Consider the following 20,603-nt stretch of genomic DNA (forward strand, 5'->3'; position numbering starts at 1 on the left):
CCATACTCGCATGTCTAGTTCGCCCACGGATTGTTTTTGATGTAGCGCCACGTCTCCTGTAGTCGGTCAAAGCTGGAATTCCACGCTAGGACGATGAGGTTTTCGAGGGTTACTGGGACGAAAACGAAATCTTTTACATAAATGACTTCGGTTTACAATTGCGTTTAACAAAACTGATAGGAGTCGTAAACGGGAGTGTTCTTAGAGTTACCAAACTGGATAGTTAACTTGGTGTCTGCTCTAGATATGCACTAGCATAGCGAGCTAATGTCAGCTGGATATGTTACTTCATTCTAAGTGGACAGCGATAGTTCTGTTGCGAAACATTTTAACAGTTTTATCATATGAACAAATGCTTTATTGCTGTTTGGTTATCTGGTTGTAAGTCAGTTTATCGAAGTTAACTAGATAATTAAAGTATCTGGACATATAAGCGTGCAAAATGGCTTTGATTCGTCCTCTCAAAATTCAAATAATAACTTTACCGGTGCTCAGCAGTTTCCGGACTGTACACGCTCCATCTGCGCTGCGGTGGCCACAGCAGACGTCTCAAGGACGGTGTTGTAACCGTGCCCGGCTCTCTTCCCCATGGGCTTCAGCTCGACTCCAGCTATTCAAGAAATACTCGGCTTGCGATTTAAAATCAGCTCCACTGTTTTGTCCGAGTCGTTTCTGCCAGAAAGCAAGTTTGATTGACTCAAGTGCAATTAATGCTCATCGGCCTCCCCACAGTTTCCCAGGCATAAATATACCCAGGACAATGTTCCACACCTCGGGTCGACATAGAGCCGTACCCGCTCCACTCGTACTGCTGGTCTTCAAACCTCTCCAAAAGGTTGCTGCTATAATAATTGGAAGGTGAGATGTCTCAAAAAGCAAGGCCCAGTTGAAAAAAAAAAAGTCATGCCTGGTCCCCACTTCAGTCTAACTAGGAGTGTCAGCAGCAAGCCATATCAAATGTCATTGTTCTCAGGCCAAGAGTGCTGTGATTTCATGCCGCCTTTGTTTATTTGACTTCAGAAGATTAGTGACTATCTTTACTCTCCAAGACAAGATTCAATAAGTTATGGGGCAGTCATGGTGTGGTAGGGAACTGGTCTTGTGACCGGAGGGTCGTGGGTTCGATTCCCAGACCTGAGGCCCTTGAGCAAGGCACCTAACCCCAACTGCTCCCCAGGCGCCGGGCTAGGGCTGCCCACCGCTCTGGGCATGTGTGCACCACAGCCCCCTAGTAATCACTAGTGTGTGTTTGTGTGTGTGTTCTAATTGCACAGATGGGTAAATGCGGAGAGTTTACTCAAATTTTGAGTGCGGTGAAAAATCACAATTGACAAATACGGCACGTTTCACATGGGAAAGTAAGCAGTTTTCCATGTGTGAAATGTGAATGTGTTGTTCACCTTCCTAATAAAAATTGGCGTTAGTTATGGGTGAGTGTTGGGATGAGGAATAGCTATCCTGTATGACTACGTTTATAGTCATACAGATTTTTACGTAAAGAAAGACATAGTTATATGAATAAACTTAAATTTAGGTCACATGAATGTAATGAGAATGTCCCCTTAGTTGATGCTGCAACTCTTCTGCTGATGTGCTCATTCACTTTATCTGCCCTCTGGCAGGAGTATCAGGATGTGGTGGAAGTCCTTGCCAGCCAATAAGAAGCAGCTTTTCCGCGAGTGGGCGTGGCGGCGGCGATGGCACCTGACAGGTGCTGGGTCAGGGCTGCTGCTGGTCATCTTGCTGTTCTGTTTTACCCACATTGAGGAGTCCCCTTTGACAGGCAGGAGCAGGCTGCTGGTTTTCAGCAGGGAGAGCTTCATAGAGCTGGCACAGTATGCTTCAGATGAGGTAGGACTGCATCACACACACACACAAAGATAACGAGATTACTGGATGATTGCTGGATAATTTTAACCAGTATTTAAGTGATAAAATTCATTCTTATTCCTTATTTATTTCATGTAGATATCTTATGCAAATCATGTTACCCTTTCACCTTTCACCCTTAACCAGTGCATGGAGGAGCACAAGGAATCGTTCGTTCCTGTTTCGGACCCCCGGCATCAGGTGGTTGAGCGGTTGGTGCAGCACCTGGCTCAGAGGAATCAAGACATTGAAGGAATCGATTTGGTACCCTGGACAGTCCATGTGGTAGACAGTCCCGCTATGAACGCCTTCGTTCTGCCTGTGAGTCACTCGGGGGAATCAAAGAGTCATTCGGGGGAATCAAAGAGTCACTCGGGGGAATCAAAGGGTCACTCGGGGGAATCAAAGGGTCACTCGGGGGAATCAAAGAGTCACTCGGGGGAATCAAAGAGTCACTCGGGGGAATCAAAGAGTCACTCGGGGGAATCAAAGAGTCACTCGGGGAATCAAAGAATCAACAAGTAACATCTTGGTTTTTTGGGTAGTTCAAGCCAGCTGAATTTGAAGTCATTCCTTTGAAGCATTTGCTTCGGAGTTAGCAGGGTAGGCATTATGTACACAGCATAAAAACCAATATAGAAAAGGTTTCAACAAGCAAAGGTCAGTGACCTCCATTGGTACTAAGTCTTTTGGGGAGATTGTCCTGTTTTCTGAAGTCGTCTCCTGGTACCTGTACTGTATTTTCTGTATTCTAACAAAGAGCTTGGAAAATAATGACATATGGTCGTTATACCATTGCTGAAACAACATATCTAATGGTGTCCTGAAACATTTGCACTGTATTGTGTTTTGGGAGTTGCTTGAGACTACTGACTACTTTATTGATGATTAAATATTTGAGTGTTTACGTATTTGCAGTGTAGTGTATATTGACTGTTTTTGTGTGTGTGTGTGTGTGTGTGTGTGGTAGAATGGGAAGGTTTTTGTGTTTACAGGAATGCTGGATGCTGTTACAGACGTCCATCAGCTGACCTTTGTCCTGGGGCATGAGATGGCCCATGCTCTGATTGGTCATGCTGTAAGTCCCGCCCCTTCACATGAACTCCATTCATTGACTGTCGCTGTTGTCGATAGTGGCCCCGATAGGAAGCTGCCTCACTTTAAGGACTCTTTTTGTTTACAAACAGGGCTGCCTGACCTTCTAGTGTTTTCCACAACACTTCCACGGTGTCCTTCTCGGTCTCTTCAGTATCATACGCGAATTTGTTTCACTTCTAGCGCTTCGTTAGTATTCCATACTGACCCCTAGTTTTCTTGTTACATTTTGCCTCAGACGCTAAGCGTTGGCTTTAAACTGCACGTTTTTTTTTTGTATTTGCGCCCACGTCATGTTTTGCTTTCATCTGTGCGCCACTGTTAAATCGAGCCGAAGTGGGCTTGCCCCTTTAAAACTGCGTTAAGTGGGCTACGGCACTGCGGTGTTGGTGCCCGCGCGGTGATTCAGCGCTGTTGCGTCAGTAGCTGCGCCGCGCGCGAGGACGCGGTTTGAAGCGTGACAGCGTCGCGCGCGCAGCGTGGCACAGGCTGCAGCATGAAGCGAGGAGCGGTTGTGAGGTTTACCACGCACACAGCCACGAACGCGACAGCGAGGGAACCGCCTGCTCGTCTGTCTCCATCCACAGCTCTCTGGAGCTAAAAGACCTGCTTGTAATAACGACGTGGAAACAGACATGGGCGCACAAAAAAAGCCTATTTGTAATAATCTGTCTCGTATGGTGATAATTATGCTGCTTTTTGTTTCATGTCGGCAGCTATCATATACTATTTCACCCCTAACCTGTTTGGTAGTTCTAAAAGTGCTACTTTTGCACGTTTTTATTCATTGCTAACAGTTTGACACGTGTGAAGTGAATAGCGGATATGAAACCGGGATGCAACGAGTGCAGAAGAAACCCTACAGCTGGAGGAGGGGGTGGAGAGATTCTTATTGTTATGAATTCATTGCATCGCTCTTGCACTGGCGACACTATCTTCTTCTCTCTTTCTCTTCTCTCTTTCTGTCAAGTTCCTGCTCCACCGATTCTCTTCCACACCGCGCAAGATTTTTTTAGACACAAGTTCCTCACAAACACAAATCCTAAACAGACTTTTGTCACTTTTCTTGTAGTGTGTAGAAACCTCATGTCCTGTGTCAGACGACGCCGTTGCTCTGTACATGTAATAAAACCAATCCTGGTTGCAGATACAGTGTCGCATTTTTAGCAATACTTGCCCTCGTCTTTCGGCCTTGTTTGAGTTTAATCTCCGTCGACGAATGTCCCCCCCCTCCCCGGGCGACGCGTCTGAAGTGCGTCTGTGTGTTTCTCAGACGTGCGCTGCCCGTCCATGAACCTCGAGACCATGTCGCGAGCGCATGTAAGCTCACGCGCCCCGCCGCTTGGTCGCGAGCGGTTTGATGGCTCCGCGAGGTGGCACGGAGCGCCCGTGCCATCTGCATTGCGGCACAGTTTTGCTAATGCGGCTCGCCGAGCCACTCGCAGACAAAGGCCTGATTGTTGGGCTGTCACTTGCCGTGATTTGCATAATGGTATTTTAATTCGGTGGTGGTAATAATTTATTTTATCTTAGTTAATTTGTAACTGTTAGAGTTTTCTTTTTGTTTTCATAAGTGTTTTCACATAATTGGCCTGTCAAAAAAAGGTGATAAAATGTAAAGAATTAATTAATGTGCTCTCTGTCTGTCTGTCTCACTCTCACGTTCTCTCTCAGGCTGAGCAGGCCAGTATGTCGCATGTTGTGGACTTGTTATCTCTTATCCTCTTGACGATGATATGGGCCATTTGTCCTCGAGACAGTCTCGCCGTGCTGGGCCACTGGATCCAAGGGAAACTGGTTCAGGTGAGACCCGCCTGTCTGCCAGGTGAAAGAGTCCATGAAGTCCCCGCAACCAGCCGAACAAACACACCTCTTCCACAGATACGGCATCTTGCCCTTAACCGCTCAGTTTCCATAACACCTCTCCATGACAACAGCAATTGTGAATGAAGCCAAGTGTGCTGTAATTGTTCAGTGTTAATTGAAACCCAGTCATTCATTCTGAATTCAGAAACATTCGGGTGTGTTTTAACCGCTATTTCCTCTGCATAGTGATTGTGCAGTATTTGTTCTTTAAAAAAAAGTGTCTTTTAAAAGTGAATTATCGCTCCATATAGACCACCGTTAGGGCCACAAGCAATTCAGCTACATGGCTCTTTGTGTTCTGAGCACTCCAATTCTAAAGTCAATGGTCCCATCTCTGTGTGGGTTTGAAGCAGCGTTCTGGGTAGTCGATGGCGGTATCTCACCACTCCTTAGTAATAATTGTAAGTCACTCCGTGTTTTAATGCCGACTTTAATTGCAGTCCAACACACTTTCAATGTGATGGAACCTTTTGTTCTGCCTCTGTCCTCCCTCGGCCCTCGTCTGTTTTGTTGGGCTTGTGTTCTTACTCTCTTCCTCTCTTCTTTCTCTTTATATGTCTATCCCTTCTACCCATCACCACAGTTGTTATCTGAGCCAGTCTGAATGCAGCAGTGGACTGAGGGATCTCTCTCCCTCCTCTCTCTCTCTCTCTCTCTCTCTCTCTCTCTCTCTCTCTCTCTCTCTCTCTCTCTCTCTCTCTCTCTCTCTCTCTCTCTCTCTCAGTACTTGTTTGATCACCCCTACAGCAGGAGGCTGGAAGCAGAAGCCGACCAGGTCGCACTGCGGTTGGCTGCTAAGGTAGCCCCGCCCCTCTGCACTATCCAACTACAGTCAGGCTGGCCGCTAAGGTAGCCCCGCTCCTCTGCACTATCCAACTACAGTCAGGCTGGCCGCTAAGGTAGCCCCGCCCCTCTGCACTATCCAACTACAGTCAGGCTGGCCGCTAAGGTAGCCCCGCCCCTCTGCACTATCCAACTACAGTCAGGCTGGCCGCTAAGTTAGCCCCGCCCCTCTGCACTATCCAACTACAGTCAGGCTGGCCGCTAAGGTAGCCCCGCCCCTCTGCTCTATCCAACTACAGTCAGGCTGGCCGCTAAGGTAGCCCCGCCCCTCTGCACTATCCAACTACAGTCAGGCTGGCCGCTAAGGTAGCCCCGCCCCTCTGCACTATCCAACTACAGTCAGGGCCGCTAAGGTAGCCCCGCCCCTCTGCACTATCCAACTACAGTCAGGCTTCTGCACAAGCAAATGATTTTCATAGTGTATGAATAAGCATTATTCAAAACTGTTTGAATAATTGAAGTGTATAATTTAAATTAGTTTCAGTTTAAATGTTAGTCAGAAATGATATGCCAGTATGTAAAATTCCAGTAATAATTGATGCAGTTGGAATGTGTGAGGAGATGACTGCAGAGAAGGGTGTTCGTGAAACCCTTTAGTAATAGTTGCAGTAGCGTTGGCAAATCGTGCAGTATATTGTATTATGACCAATGCCATATCCTCAATGGCCACTAGATGGCAGTGTTTGCACACGTGTAGTTGGCCACTGTCAGGCGTTATGGACAGCTCTGCTTTCCCACTGGCTAACGGACGCTCCTCCGCTCACACCTTCTCGCCCACTGCCCCAGACACCGGCGTGTTGCCTGGGAAACCATGCGAGGCCGGCAGCTTTTAATAAGTGTGTGTGGGTCGAGGCAGAAGGCCAGCGCGGCTCGAGTGCTTCAGCGGCCAGCGCGGTGCGTTGAGCGCCCAGAGGTCCCCGACCAGCACAGACTAGCACGTCTCGTCACACCGCAGTGAGAGACGGCGGCCTGGACGGCGTTGTGGAGGGTGTCCTGCAGAAAGCGTGGCCTTGCTTGGCTTTAGTGGCTCATGCAGATTGTTTTATGAATACTGAACACTGCCCCCCCCCCCAGGCCTGTGCAGATGTGAGGGCGGGGCCTGTTTTTTGGCAGCAGATGGAGTTATCTGATCAGATGAGAGGACTGCCTGCTGCCCCCGAGTGGCTGTCCACACACCCCTCTCACCGCAGCCGCATCTCCAACCTCGACCGACTCATCCCGGAGGTAACACACGCACACACACACACACACACACACACACACGTAAACAGTTCTACCACCTTCTCCCTGTGGTAGCAGCAGCGACCTCACTATGGTCTTCACTTCGGTGTAAGCAGTATGGAAACAAAGAAAACCATCATCTCACATTATCTTGGTTGCTTGAAGTCCTTCAGGACCCGCATGTGCTAGCAGTTTAACAAAAGCACAGAAACTCTAAATTGGCCAGATTTCCAGCATATGGCCGTTTTATTTTCATAAAATATTCTGCTACAGTTAAAAAACGTTTTTGATTAAGCAGTGTTTCTCCACTGTTTTCAATTTGTTTTAACTAATCGTATTCAAATATGTCGCAGTTACCAGGCAAATGAGCGAGGAAGTTAGATATCCAATTAGCAGGACGCTACGTTGTGTGCGCTGTGTGCTCGTAACTCACCATCTTCCTCCGCTGAAATACGGCAGTCAAGCTGCTGACGGCAGCTGAGAAGTGGGACTGTTTGGAGAAAAAGACGCCCGGAGTGCCTGGAGTCTGGTGCTTATTTCTGTGTGGTGTGTTTGAAAATCCTGGGCTTGACATTATCAATAAAAGACGATATTTTCCTGACTATAAATCTAGCTTCTAGGTTGTGCTGTTAAAAATTGATATTCTCACTTAAAAAAAATATCTTTGTCGCTATTGAAAACACAACAACAAACCAGAATGTGTCGTTGTCATCCCTGCTGAGACAACTTTATGTTTGCTGTGTGTGTCAGCTCTGGGGTCGTCAGGGTGACTGGGGTCGTTGGTGCGACTGGGGTCATCAGGGCAACTGGGGTCGTCAGGGAGCCGTTTGCCTGTAGCTGTGCCCCGTGTTCAGGGCTGTGGGAGCTCACGAGCAAGACCGCCATTGTGGTCACTGTTGCTCTTTATGGGTGATGAAGTGCGCTAACGTAGCTCAAAGCAGGAAAGGGGGAGGAGCTCCCCGGCCTGTCTGAGATTTCCAGACCAGACGCAGACTAATGAGACGTCTGGAGACCACCACCACCAGCAGCACACACACACACACACACACACACACACACACACACACACAGGCCACAAGAGTGGAAATGTGGGCCTGTGGTCATAGCGTTTAGAAAGGCTTGGTTATGTAGTGTGATGGGCGCAGCACACACAGGACCTTCTCCTCTCCCAAGGCCCTGGGGCCCCTGGAGTACCTGTGGAAGTTCAGGTCCAGAGGAGCTTCTGGGTCTTCTGTGGACGCGGCTTAATGAAGTGACTGCTCAGCCGTCCCATCTGCTGATTAAAGACGCTAAACAGCGGTGACCTGCAGGTGGTGCCGTTTCCTCTTAAAGAGCTTTGATGTTTAAAGTGTTTGGCAGCGTTCAGAGCGAGTTGGTGCTGCTCTTCTCTACCGCGCTGCTGTCTGTCTGTGTCCTGATGTCCTCCCCTCTCTGGTTGTCCTGATGTCCTTCCCTCTCTGGTTGTCCTGATGTCCTCCCCCTCTCTGGTTGTCTTGATGTCCTCCCCCTCTCTGTTTGTCCCGATGTCTTCCCCTCTCTGGTTGTCCCGATAATAATAATAATAATAACATTTTATTTAAGAAGCGCCTTTCAGGAAACCCAAGGACACTGTACAGGTAATAAAAGCATAGAAAAGTAAAAAGTAGATCAAAATACAGTATTACAGAACTAAAATGACCAATAAAACAAATTAAAACAAATATTGCTTAGCTGTAGGCTATCTGGAAGAGGTGAGTTTTCAAATGATGATGTCCTCCCCTCTCTGGTTGTCCCGATGTCCTCCCCTCTCTGGTTGTCCCGATGTCCTCCCCTCTCTGGTTGTCCCGATGTCCTTCGCTCTCTGGTTGTCCTGATGTCCTTCCCTCTCTGGTTGTCTTGATGTCCTCCCCTCTCTGGTTGTCCCGATGTCCTCCCCTCTCTGGTTGTCCCGATGTCCTTCCCTCTCTGGTTGTCCCGATGTCCTCCCCTCTCTGGTTGTCCCGATGTCCTCCCCTCTCTGGTTGTCCCGATGTCCTCCCCTCTCTGGTTGTCCCGATGTCCTCCCCTCTCTGGTTCCGTTACGTCCGGACCCATGAGAGCTGTTGTCGTTCAGCCGGCGCTGCTGTTCTGAATCTGCCGTGGCTCAACATGTTCTGGCCCGAGATCCCAGCTGCCTCCATCAGCATCTGTTCTGCTGATGAGAACCAGCAGCATCTTCCCTGTCCTGCTGGTGGAGACACGCACACCTGCACCCCCATGGGCCCCTGGATGAAGAGCTCGTTCTGACAGAGAGGGAGAGGGAGGGAGGGAGGGGGAGGGAGGGAGGGAGGGGGGGAGGGAGGGGGAGAAAGAGGGGCGGAGAGAGAGAGCAAGGGAGAGAAAGGGAGATGGAAAGAGAGAGAGGAAGGGAGGGAGGGAGGGAGGGAGGGAGAGTGAGTGAGAGAGAAAGAAAGAGAGGGGTTGAGGGGAGTGAGGGGTTGAGGGGGTGAAAGTGGGTGAGGGGGGTGAGGGGTGAGAGTGGGTTGAGGGGGGTGAGTTGACTGAGGGGGGTGAGAGTGGGTTGAGGGGGTGAGTGGGGTGAGGGGGGTGAGAGGGTGAGAGTGGATTGAGGGGGGTGAGAGTGGTTGAGGGAGTGAGAGTGGGGTTAGGAGGGTGAGAGTGGGGTGAGGAGGGTGAGGGAGTGAGAGTGGGGTGAGGGGGGTGAGGGAGTGAGAGGGGGGTGAGGAGGGTGAGGGAGTGAGAGTGGGGTGAGGGAGTGAGAGTGGGGTGAGGAGGGTGAGGGAGTGAGAGTGGGGTGAGGAGGGTGAGAGTGGGTTGAGGGGGGTGAGAGTGGTTGAGGGAGTGAGAGTGGGGTTAGGAGGGTGAGAGTGGGGTGAGGAGGGTGAGGGAGTGAGAGTGGGGTGAGGAGGGTGAGGGAGTGAGAGTGGGGTGAGGGGGGTGAGAGTGGGGTGAGGAGGGTGAGGGAGTGAGAGGGGGGTGAGGGGGGTGAGGGAGTGAGAGGGGGGTGAGGAGGGTGAGGGAGTGAGAGTGGGGTGAGGGAGTGAGAGTGGGGTGAGGAGGGTGAGGGAGTGAGAGTGGGGTGAGGGGGGTGAGGGAGTGAGAGGGGGGTGAGGAGGGTGAGGGAGTGAGAGTGGGGTGAGGGAGTGAGAGTGGGGTGAGGAGGGTGAGGGAGTGAGAGTGGGGTGAGGGGGGTGAGGGAGTGAGAGGGGGGTGAGAGTGGGGGACACTCATTTCCAGGAACATTCACTGTCCTCTCTTGCTGTCACACCTCGCTGACTCCACAAACTGCCTGTTTAATATACAATGCAAAGTAGTGGAGGTGGCTGGGAAGTAAGTGTGTGTATGTGAGCGTGTGTGTGTGTGTGTGTATGTGAGCATGCGTGTGCGTGTATGTGGTTGTGTGTGTGGCGTTTGTGGGTCTGTGTGCATGCATGTACATAAGTGTGTGTGTGTGTGTGTATGACTCACAGGGGCTTATTTAACCTTCAACCTGAACCCGTTGTGGTGTGTAAGTTCTGCCTCCACACTGCCACTCACGGGCCTCAAACACAGGGGGAACAGATGGTGAAGACATTAATTGTCCATCAGCCTTCTGTGTGTGTGTGTGTGTGTGTGTTCACTCATGTCGGTGCGTTTACACGCGTGTGTGTGTTCATTCATGTGTTTGTCCTCGTATTCGTGTGACTGTGTTCAATTGTGTGTGTGTGTGTTCCATGTGTGTGTCGCCATATCTGTGTGTGTGTGTGTGTTTGTTTCTGTGTTTGTGTGCTCACGTGAGTGTTCTTTTGCAGCATTATTGTGGTTCCATTATTTCTTAAGTATTTTTTTTATTATAATAGAGTTTTTTGTATTGTGCTTTCACTTGAACAAAAATGGCTGTCAGTGCCACTAACAGTCCAGCCAGTCTGACTGTGGCTTGTTTTGTGGTTCTTTTCCACAAAGTGTTAAAGTGGATCTCTGATGTTGGGTATAGCTAACGTGACTCCTGGCAGACACTGGAAGTGCTGTGTAAGAATGGCCTTCTGACCCACAGACTCCGCTCTGCTGTGGGGATGTCAAGTGGAAGACCATTCTGTTCCGAGTGGGGATTCATTCTGTCTCTGTCTCTCTCTCTCTCTGTCTGTCTCTCTAACTCTCTCTCTCTCTCCATCAGCCAACAGAAACACATTAGCTAACATAGACTCGTGCTTACTCCTGTTCAGACACTAAAATAAAACAGTTTTAGATGAAGAATCCTTTTACACCATCATGAACAGAACCGCCCACACACCTAAGTGGTGACGTTTCTGCCCAATGTCGCGCGTGTTTTCTTCTAAATTGTTTCTTAATGCACTTTTGTTTGTTCTCTTGTTCTTCGGTTCTTCTGCGGTACAGAAACGTGGCTTGTTGACTTAACGGATGTTTTGTCAGTCACAGCACACGCTCCCTTTGTGACGCTACAGACGTTCCTAGCTGATCTGTTGACTCATTGCCGTATATAAATGATGTTTGTGTTTTAATTGGCCACACAATCTTGAGCACCTAGTGGGCACACCGCGGCTGTGCTGCTCTAATATGTTCCCGTGGGCACTTGTTCCCTCTTCACTTTGGACATGAGGGTCTTAGATCAAGAGCTTCTGCATTTATATATTTGTTCGGCGCTGTGAGTTCCCTCTAATGACCTGATCTTCAAACATCTGCACCCTCCTTAAATCTGTCTCTCTCCCCAACTAATGAAAAGAGTTTGTGTGAAGAGCAGCGTCTGATTCGTTTCTCCAGGGAGATTGTTCCGAATGAAGGTTTGATCAGAAACGGCTTCCGCATTAAGCATTTCACTGCAGACCCCCCCCCCCCCCTCCCCCCGGTCACCACATCACTGTTCCACTTAACGCTTCGTACAGACGTGGTGTTCTTTCACCGCTGAGGCAAAGTGCCACCTCCCCTTCCTATGCGTTTCTTAAAAAGCTGACTTGTGTCCTCAGACAGAAGGTCAGAAGGTCGTCAGGCTGATCAGACCATCTGCGGAGAGCTGCCTGGTCTGTGTTTTATGCTTCTCCTCCCATTGGTGTTAAAATCCTCCATCCTCCATCCAGGTGTTGGTTGTAAGGTCATGGGTCAAAAGACAAAGGTTAAGTAATTGGTCAAAGGTCAAGTCTTCCACCTGTCTCTTGTCGCAGGCTCTCGAGATCCGGGCCGGCTGTGAGTGCCCTCCCCTCCCCGCCGCCGACCCCCGTGTGACCTTCTCCGCCGCCGTGCGTCTGCTGCTGGAGGACGCCGGCGAGAGGAAGACGGAGGCGGAGCTGGCCGCGCCGGCCCCGCCCCCCTCCGCCACGCTCCCGCCCCAGCAGGGCCGTCCTCGCCTGGGCGCCATCCTGGCCAGCTCGGCCCTCCCGCAGGCTCCGCTCAGCCGAGGGCCGGACCGCGAGGGGACGGGCCCTTAACACCCCTGCACCTCCGAGACCTCCGAGGCTCCTGCTGGATGAGCTGCAGCTGCAGTGTGATGTTCCTCTTGACTCCGCCCCCCGGCTCGGTCCTTATTCATCAAAAGCCCAAAACAGCCTTTATGTCCTCTTTATGCATCAGCATAAGACTGTTTATGCTAAATGCGTAAACACGGGGTGTACATGCAGCAGAGCGTGTTGTTTTTATGCTGTGTAATACCAGCACCGACTCCAAAGGCTTCCAGAGTGTTTTGGCTGGTAGATTCTAGATGTCTAGACCTCAAGAATGACCTCTGGATCACAGAGGGTTATGTGCCTATGCAAAGGTTCCATATTTATGACTGAATCACTCCTGTTATAGATGAACTAGACGTTTGCTTGTGTTGGAAGCAGGGGGATGATTTGTGTCCATGGTTTTTGAACCTTATAAATAAATGTATATGGTTTTATAAATGACAGTGACTATACAGTAAGTGTGACTGCTCTGCAGGTGTTGAATCTGTGTTCTCTGCAGCTCATCCTGTGAGTATGGAGGAAAGGCTTGTTCAGGGCTCGTTCAGGACTCGTTCAGGTCTCATTCAGGGCTCGTTCAGGGTTCCTCCTCACCAGTGTTTGGCACCTGCATTTTTTCTCCAAGTATGGTGTTTTGTTCATTTATTAAAGGTAGTGTTTGTCTTCTCCTCTCTGGCAAACAGGTGCGTCTCATCAGGCACCCCAGACAGTCCTGTACACTATACACGTGCCCCTGGCATTTATCTGCTGCAGTAGTGCCAGTCCTGTGGCTCCTTGCAGGGCAGCTTGGCCTGTGTGTGTGTGTGTGTGTTTGGGGGGAAATTGGCAGCCCTGTAGCCTAAGCGCTTCCTTTTCTTCGGAACACGTTAATTTAGCCGCTGTGTTTCTTGAGACACTCCCATGAGACAGTTCCAGCAGGAAGACATTACCAGCGGTGAGATTGCATAAGGAGCACCAGGCTGCTGGCCATCAGCCGTGGAGCCAATTAAAGGTGAGAGGAGAAGAGGGGAAGGGAGAGGAGAGGAGAGGAGAGGAGAGGAGAGGAGTGGAGTGGAGTGGAGTGGAGTGGAGTGGAGAGGAGAGGAGAGGAGTGGAGAGGAGAGGAGAGGAGAGGAGAGGAGGTGCCTGTGGGGAGTGCAGAGCTGCAGGGGGAGATTGGACGATAATGAGTGGATCTGTAATCCTGGGGTTGGGAGAACAAGAGAAGTGTGTGGTCAGCTAGAGGCCAGACACCGCAGGCCATCAGCCGTGGAGCAGGCGCTCTCCTGTAAAGTGCAGTTCACAGACACTTCACAGACGCCCGCGTTCGTATTTACGTGTTTACACTGATACAAAGCCTGAATTAAACCTTCTAAAGAGATCAACGAACAAAAGATACGCGTACGTGGCTAGCCAGGCATGCCTGTGCCTCAGAACGTAGCCTGTGAACACAAGGATCACAACGTAGCAAGAAAACTCAGCTCTGTGGGGCAAAATAGCTTTATAAACACCTGTCACTGGCTGAGCAGGTAGAGGTCAAAGGTCGAGCAACTAGGCAGCAGTTTGTGCCTGTGTTAGCGTAACGAGGCACCCTGTCCGTAACGCAGCAGTATGGAGGCTGATAGGCGGATGACTTCAGCAGCTCGGAGCCTCATTCTCGCCAGCTAGGACGAGCATCGGGAGGAAGTTATGCTGGAGGATTACTGGAGGTATGACCCCTCCCACCCAGCGGGGGAGACCCCTCCCACCCAGCGGGGGAGACCACTCCCACCCAGCGGGTTAGTCGGCGCCGGTGGGCTGGCCTGCGCCGAGAGCCACCGTGCTGGCAACCAACGATCTAGGGAGACGCGTGGATGTGTGCGCATGAGTGTGTGTGTGTATGCACATGTGCACTTTTTTTTTTCCTGTGTTTCTCAATCCTGAGCCGGTCCATACCGGTCCTTACAGGTCCTTATAGATGTTAGTGTATGCTGAAGTGCACATCTTTATATGAATGGTTTGCTTGTTCACCACAGAATGGCGTATTCACTCAGGACTTAATTTAACAACACTTCTCAATTTGACGTAGCATTTTAACCAGAGCACTTAAATGCTCAAATGTCTGTGCTGTACACCTGTTAAGAACACTAGAGCACTTTTTCTGCCTTACTTAAAATGAACTCCCTACCTCTCCCTGTTGCCTCTGGTACTGAATCCTGACCCACTTCGTATAAATAGCCCGGCTCTCTCTAGATGAAAGCTTTGCCTCTAAAGGTGAGGGGAACTGTGTCTGTGTAATGCAAGGCACTGTTGCTATGGATCTGTGACCAAGAGCAACAGCTAATATTGAGATGAGGTACAGGTTGTGTGCAAGGTTACGCAGCAGGACTGAATTTATCACTAAAAGCAGTTTACCGCCATCTCCACCCGCTCTACAGCACAGGTGACCCACACACCATATTCTTCACCGACCAGACGCAGCACAGTGCCAGGCTGCTTCTGCTCTGTTGTTCCTCCAATCCCAGGAGAGGAAGGACAGAAGAACCTGACTGAGTGACTACAGGCTTGTGGCAGTAACACCCTGAATGGTGGGAACTCTCGCCTGATCACGCCTGACCTGGACCTGGACTCCTCCTTCCTAGCAGTTTACAGGGCAGTCAGCACGTTGACAGACAATGCTGTGTGTGTGTGGCGCAGGTCCTGTATGTGGGGGAGGGTTGGTCTCAGCATATTAACGTATCTGAGATACTAGTAAGCTGACTTTCTCAAAACACACAATAGACCAGTTCATTTCCAAATGGATGTTAAGCCTCCTGACTAACTAAAACAAAGATTTTATTTAATACCATAAACAATATTGTAGCTCCTCCTCCTGTAGCGCTGCCATGTCTTTCAGTCAATGACTGTAATAGGTTTCATGTGTTTTTTGTGGAGAAGGTCATGGACATTAGGTCCAGCATTAAGCCAGTGGCAGGTGTTTCCTCTTCTAGCCGCCCACCTTCTCTTACTGTTTTGGATTCCTTTCAGCCTATCAGCTTAGATGATCTGCTGGATGTAATTGTGAGGCTAAAGCCATCAAGTAGCTCCGTGGATGTGATACCCTCTTCATTATTGTTGAAGGTCTTACCTACCGTTGGCCCTGCTATATTGGCCATTGTAAATTCCTCACTGTTAACAGGTTGCTTTCCATCTTATTTTAAACACGCCACTGTTCAGCCTCTTTTAAAGAAATCAAATTTAGACCCGGCTGTGCTTAAGAACTATAGGCCTATATCTAAGCTTCCTTTCTTATCCAAAATTTTAGAGAAGGTGGTGGCAAACCAACTGATTACAGTTTTAGAAAATCACAATTGCTACGACTCTTTACAATCTGGGTTTCGGAAGAGGCATTCTACAGAGACTGCTCTCCTGAGGGTCTCAAATGATCTTTTAATGTCTGCTGATGTTGGTGACTGCTCTGTGTTGGTGCTGCTGGATCTCAGTTCTGCGTTTGATACCATTGATCATGAAATACTGATAAATAGGTTACGTGACTGGGTGGGCATATCTGGAACAGCACTTGATTGGTTTATTTCTTATCTCACTGGGAGAAGTTTCTCAGTTACGATGGGAGATTACACGTCTGAGGCAACCCCATTAACCTGTGGGGTTCCACAGGGTTCAGTTTTAGGGCCTTTGTTGTTTTCTTTGTATATGTTACCTTTGGGGCAGATTTTAAATAGTTTTAATATTTCCTATCATTTATTTGCTGATGATATTCAGCTTTATTTCTCTTTTAAACCAAGTGAGGTTCATAGTTTGTCTAGGCTATTAGATTGTCTTCAATCAATCAGAGAATGGACCTCAAATAACTTCCTACAGCTAAATGACAACAAGACTGAGGTATTGATCATTGCTCCTGATAGGCTTAGTCAAACGATTAAGCAAAATCTTGGGCTTCTTTCCTCTGCTGTCCACACTAGCCTCCGAAATCTGGGAGTTATCTTCGATCAGTCTTTAGCATTTGATTCTCATGTTAAACAGCTGTCAAGATCCTGTTTCTTCCACTTGAGAAATATCAGTAAACTGAGATCTATGGTTTCAACAGCAGATCTAGAGATGCTGATCCATGCGTTTATTTCATCTCGCATAGACTACTGTAATGCCTTGTTTTCATCTCTCAGTGTATCAGCTCGTGGACGTTTACAGATAATTCAAAACGCTGCAGCGAGGTTACTGACCAAGTCAAGCAGACGGTCTCACATAACACCCATTTTAAAATCCTTACACTGGCTTCCTGTAGAATTCAGGATCCAGTTCAAGATTTTAACTTTAACATACAGAGCACTACACAACACAGCTCCTGTGTATGTCGCTGACCTGCTCCACCCCTACACTTCATCACGATTACTCAGGTCAAACAACCTGAGTTTACTGTCTGTGCCACGCTCATGTCTAAAGACTCGTGGAGACCGAGCATTTAAGGTGGTTGCTCCAAAACTGTGGAACACACTTCCTCCACATTTAAGATCAGCTGACACTGTAGATACTTTTAAAAAACAGCTAAAGACTTTCCTTTTTACGCAGGCGTTTAGTTAGTGGTGGAGGTTGCAGCCGTTGACCTTGTACACTGTATTTTATTTCTGTTTTATAGTGTGTGTTTTTGTGTCTTTGATTTATTTTATTTTATTTTCCGTTGTAAAGCACTTTGTGGCTTGTGCCTGTGAAAAGTGCTATATAAATGTATTTTACTTACTTTACTTACTTAAAACGGTCTGAGTGGGTCCCAATCTGTAAAACTGTTAAAACTCACCACAGGGGCATCACTAGTCTTTTCACTTGGTTCAATTTGGTTACATTAACCAAATTTGCAAATGGCACCCCTCTTGTAGACCACAGCACAAAATGTAAATAGACCCATCACAATATTTTGTGTCCCTAGCAATCTCACCACTACTTAAACTGTTGAAACGTTTACCATGGCGTGGAGATCGTGCTACCGGCATGGTGCAGTCGTCTCCAGAACTCTGCAGGTATGAAACCTCTCCTCTTATTACTGCAGCAACTGTAATATTTCAAGGGGACAATTAAAGACGCTGAGCACCCAGCTGCAGTTTGGAATCTAGCCAGACCTGCCAAGCTCCCCAGGTGATAGAACAGTGATAGAACAGTGATTTAAGCCACTATCACTGCTGCTGGTGATATTCCAGCCCAATTCCGCCTGACACCCCCAATGGTAAAATAAGGCCATGAAAGCCAAAGCCATATCTTAATTGTACATTGTGACCCAGTGTTGCATCCATTATCCCAGTAATGAAAACAAAACTAAAACACGGCCACTGAAATTTCTGAGTGCAGTTAGGATTTACTGAATCACTAATAATCCCCCAATACTGTTACCAGCCAGATATCCTTCAGATATCTGGAGTCACAAATAGCAACCTTCTCATGCCATTATAGATAAGAAAGAGGTTAACAATGCATGTTCCCAGCTGTACAGATATTAAAGGCCCTGTCTGCAATTACCCAAACAACATTCCAGTTGCCCCAGTTGTGGGTGCATTTTTTCTGTTGTTTGTTTTTAGCCTTCTACAGATGTTGGTTCCTCAAAACCTGTGTACAAAACTCATGGCACTGCTGTACATGTGCTCAGAGCCCATTTCTGTGGTACGAAAAACTAGCATCTCTAGATTGGACCTTTAACGGAGTATCATGCAGTGGCTCCAGTAGGATATCCAAGATCTTCTCAGCAGTGGTATTAATGTAAAAGGCTGCCGTGACTGAAGGCCGGGCTCGGACAGCAGGGGAAGGCCCTGCTGCTGTTTCATTTTCATCATCTTGTTTTCAGGGTTCAGTTGAGCAGCAGAGCATTATGGGAAATGTTCCGCTCGAGGAACATGGGAACAAGTCCGAGCATATGTGTGACATGATCAGACTGGTGCGCTCTCCATCACAGATATACACGGAGCGCTCCTCCTCTTCTCCTCCTGTTCTCCTCCTGCTCTCCTCCCGGAGGTGGTGGGAGGGGCAGGGAACCGGGTGCTGTAGATCTGACAGCCCTCACACTGCTGGCTGTATAGATCATAATTCAAGGACTGGAAAGGACTGGAAATGCGATCAGGTGATTTATCTATGTGTTTTATATTAACCCCTCCCCCACCCACCCGACACACACATTCCTCATTCTCTCTCCCTCTTACGTCCAGCCTGAAGCTCCCTCTCTCATTTCGTTAAGGTGCCGTCTGCTTTCTCAGCACGGAAGGATCCCAGGCTGTCGGCCACAAACGCGGCTTTTACTCACTCAATTTTCCTTCTCCTTTTCTATCCCAGTGTTGTCCTCTCACGCTCACACTCTGAACCGCAGGAACGGCAAAGCTAGATGATGTATTGCAGCAGTCAGTGGGAGCTGGACATGCCTCTGTTCGACGTTGTCAGCTGCGCAAGGCCGGAACGATTTGCATACGAATACGTTTGAATAATTTCACATTAACCTTCGCAACATTCGCACGCCTGAATGTTTTAGGACACCTTCAAATGGTAACATTACAATTCCGGGCCTTGTGCGGACTCCGCTCACACTGATGAGTCTGGCCCATTCGCACATCCTTCTCTGTTGTGTGTTTTTTTTTTTTTTTTTTTTTTGCAAATGGCTACAAAAATGAAGTCATTGAAATTCTGGTGCGGGGAGCTTCTACTCCAGCGCTGGGGTTTGTGGGGAACGTGTGATGGGAAGGACTGTCTGTGTTCAACTTTTAATTGCCGGGCGAAGCTGCACTCTTGAGGATCTAGTAAGCAAAAAGCTCTGGCCTCCTGCTGTCCTGACCCTTCAGGGGTCCCTGTCTGCCTTTGATTACACACACACACACACACACACACACACACACACACACACACACGGCTTGTAGTGTTGAATTACAGATCCAATATAATTTGTCCCACATATCTCTGCTGTATTTTGCATGTAAAGGGTCAGGATTTTTGAAAAGCTTCTTCATTCAATAAATTCTCCACTGTGACTTATTTATCAATCAATAATCAATACATTAGAGGAAGCCTCTCTGCTTTAGGGAGAGCTTTGCAGTTGGGACTGCAAAAAAAGCTCCTGAATTGAGTGATTCCAACAGTGATCAGATATCAATATGTGTGAAATGGAAGAGCAGTTGTATTGCTTTTGCAGGTGGTGGATTGTAGAGACTGTAATGTGTTGATCGACTGCTTCTTTATATCATAGACTCTGTAAATTAGGTGAAATGTGTGTTGTGTCTGGAGATCAAGGCCCAAGCAACCACTCAGCCACTGAAATGGTCTGTAATTTAGCTGTAAAAAATCCAGTTAAACATTCATGCACCTACAACAGTGACTACAGTGCTGTGTAAACCTGCCTGGCCTAAAACCCTGATATAAACTGTGTGAGACTGATCACAGGTAAAGAAGGACGGCTGGATGTTGGCAGGTGAGAGTCTGATGTGATTGGTCTAATATAGATCCAGTAAAAATGGACATGAACGTCATTTTTTGAGGCTTTGCTCGGGGTCACCGGCTGTCCCGGAGCCGTGGTTGGCGTCCTGCAGCACCCGTGTGTTTGGTATGCTGGCGTGACACACCCGTGTGTTTGGTATGCTGGCGTGACACACTCGTGTGTTTGGTATGCTGGCGTGAAGCACTCGTGTGTTTGGTATGCTGGCGTGAAGCACTCGTGTGTTTGGTATGGTGGCGTGAAGCACTCGTGTGTTTGGTATGGTGACGTGAAGCACTCGTGTGTTTGGTATGCTGGCGTGAAGCACTCGTGTGTTTGGTATGCTGGTGTGAAGCACTCGTGTGTTTGGTATGCTGGCGTGAAGCACTCGTGTGTTTGGTATGCTGGTGTGAAGCACTCGTGTGTTTGGTATGGTGACGTGAAGCACTGGTGTGTTTGGTATGCTGGCGTGAAGCACTCGTGTGTTTGGTATGCTGGCGTGAAGCACTCGTGTGTTTGGTATGGTGACGTGAAGCACTCGTGTGTTTGGTATGCTGGCGTGAAGCACTGGTGTGTTTGGTATGCTGGCGTGAAGCACTCGTGTGTTTGGTATGCTGGCGTGAAGCACTCGTGTGTTTGGTATGGTGACGTGAAGCACTCGTGTGTTTGGTATGCTGGCGTGAAGCACTGGTGTGTTTGGTATGCTGGCGTGAAGCCCTCGTGTGTTTGGTATGGTGGCGTGAAGCGTGTGCCAGTGATGTGTGGGTTGGGGAGGTTTGTCTCACCCTCACTTCTTCTCTCCACAGCACTCCACCCACGTCTGGAACATCAGAGCACAGAAGAGCACAGTTGGAACTGGCATTGGCACGTCACACTGGTGGCACCACTCACTCTCTGCACGTGTG

The 20,603-nt window shown here is 48.7% G+C and overlaps 1 protein-coding gene across 1 annotated transcript; it reads left to right on the forward strand.

Moving 5' to 3' along the window:
* Positions 1 to 32: 32 nt before the first annotated feature.
* On the forward strand, positions 33 to 12,794 carry oma1 (OMA1 zinc metallopeptidase). The gene is made up of 8 exons (XM_077017258.1): positions 33 to 858; positions 1,623 to 1,851; positions 2,017 to 2,190; positions 2,840 to 2,947; positions 4,639 to 4,767; positions 5,555 to 5,629; positions 6,748 to 6,897; positions 12,030 to 12,794. Exons 1-8 carry the CDS (start codon positions 443 to 445, stop codon positions 12,291 to 12,293), a joined length of 1,545 nt encoding a protein of 514 aa, XP_076873373.1. The 5' UTR covers positions 33 to 442; the 3' UTR covers positions 12,294 to 12,794.
* Positions 12,795 to 20,603: the final 7,809 nt, after the last annotated feature.

The sequence above is a fragment of the Brachyhypopomus gauderio genome, chromosome 9 (assembly GCF_052324685.1).
Source record: "Brachyhypopomus gauderio isolate BG-103 chromosome 9, BGAUD_0.2, whole genome shotgun sequence".
In the NCBI taxonomy this organism is placed as follows: domain Eukaryota; kingdom Metazoa; phylum Chordata; class Actinopteri; order Gymnotiformes; family Hypopomidae; genus Brachyhypopomus; species Brachyhypopomus gauderio.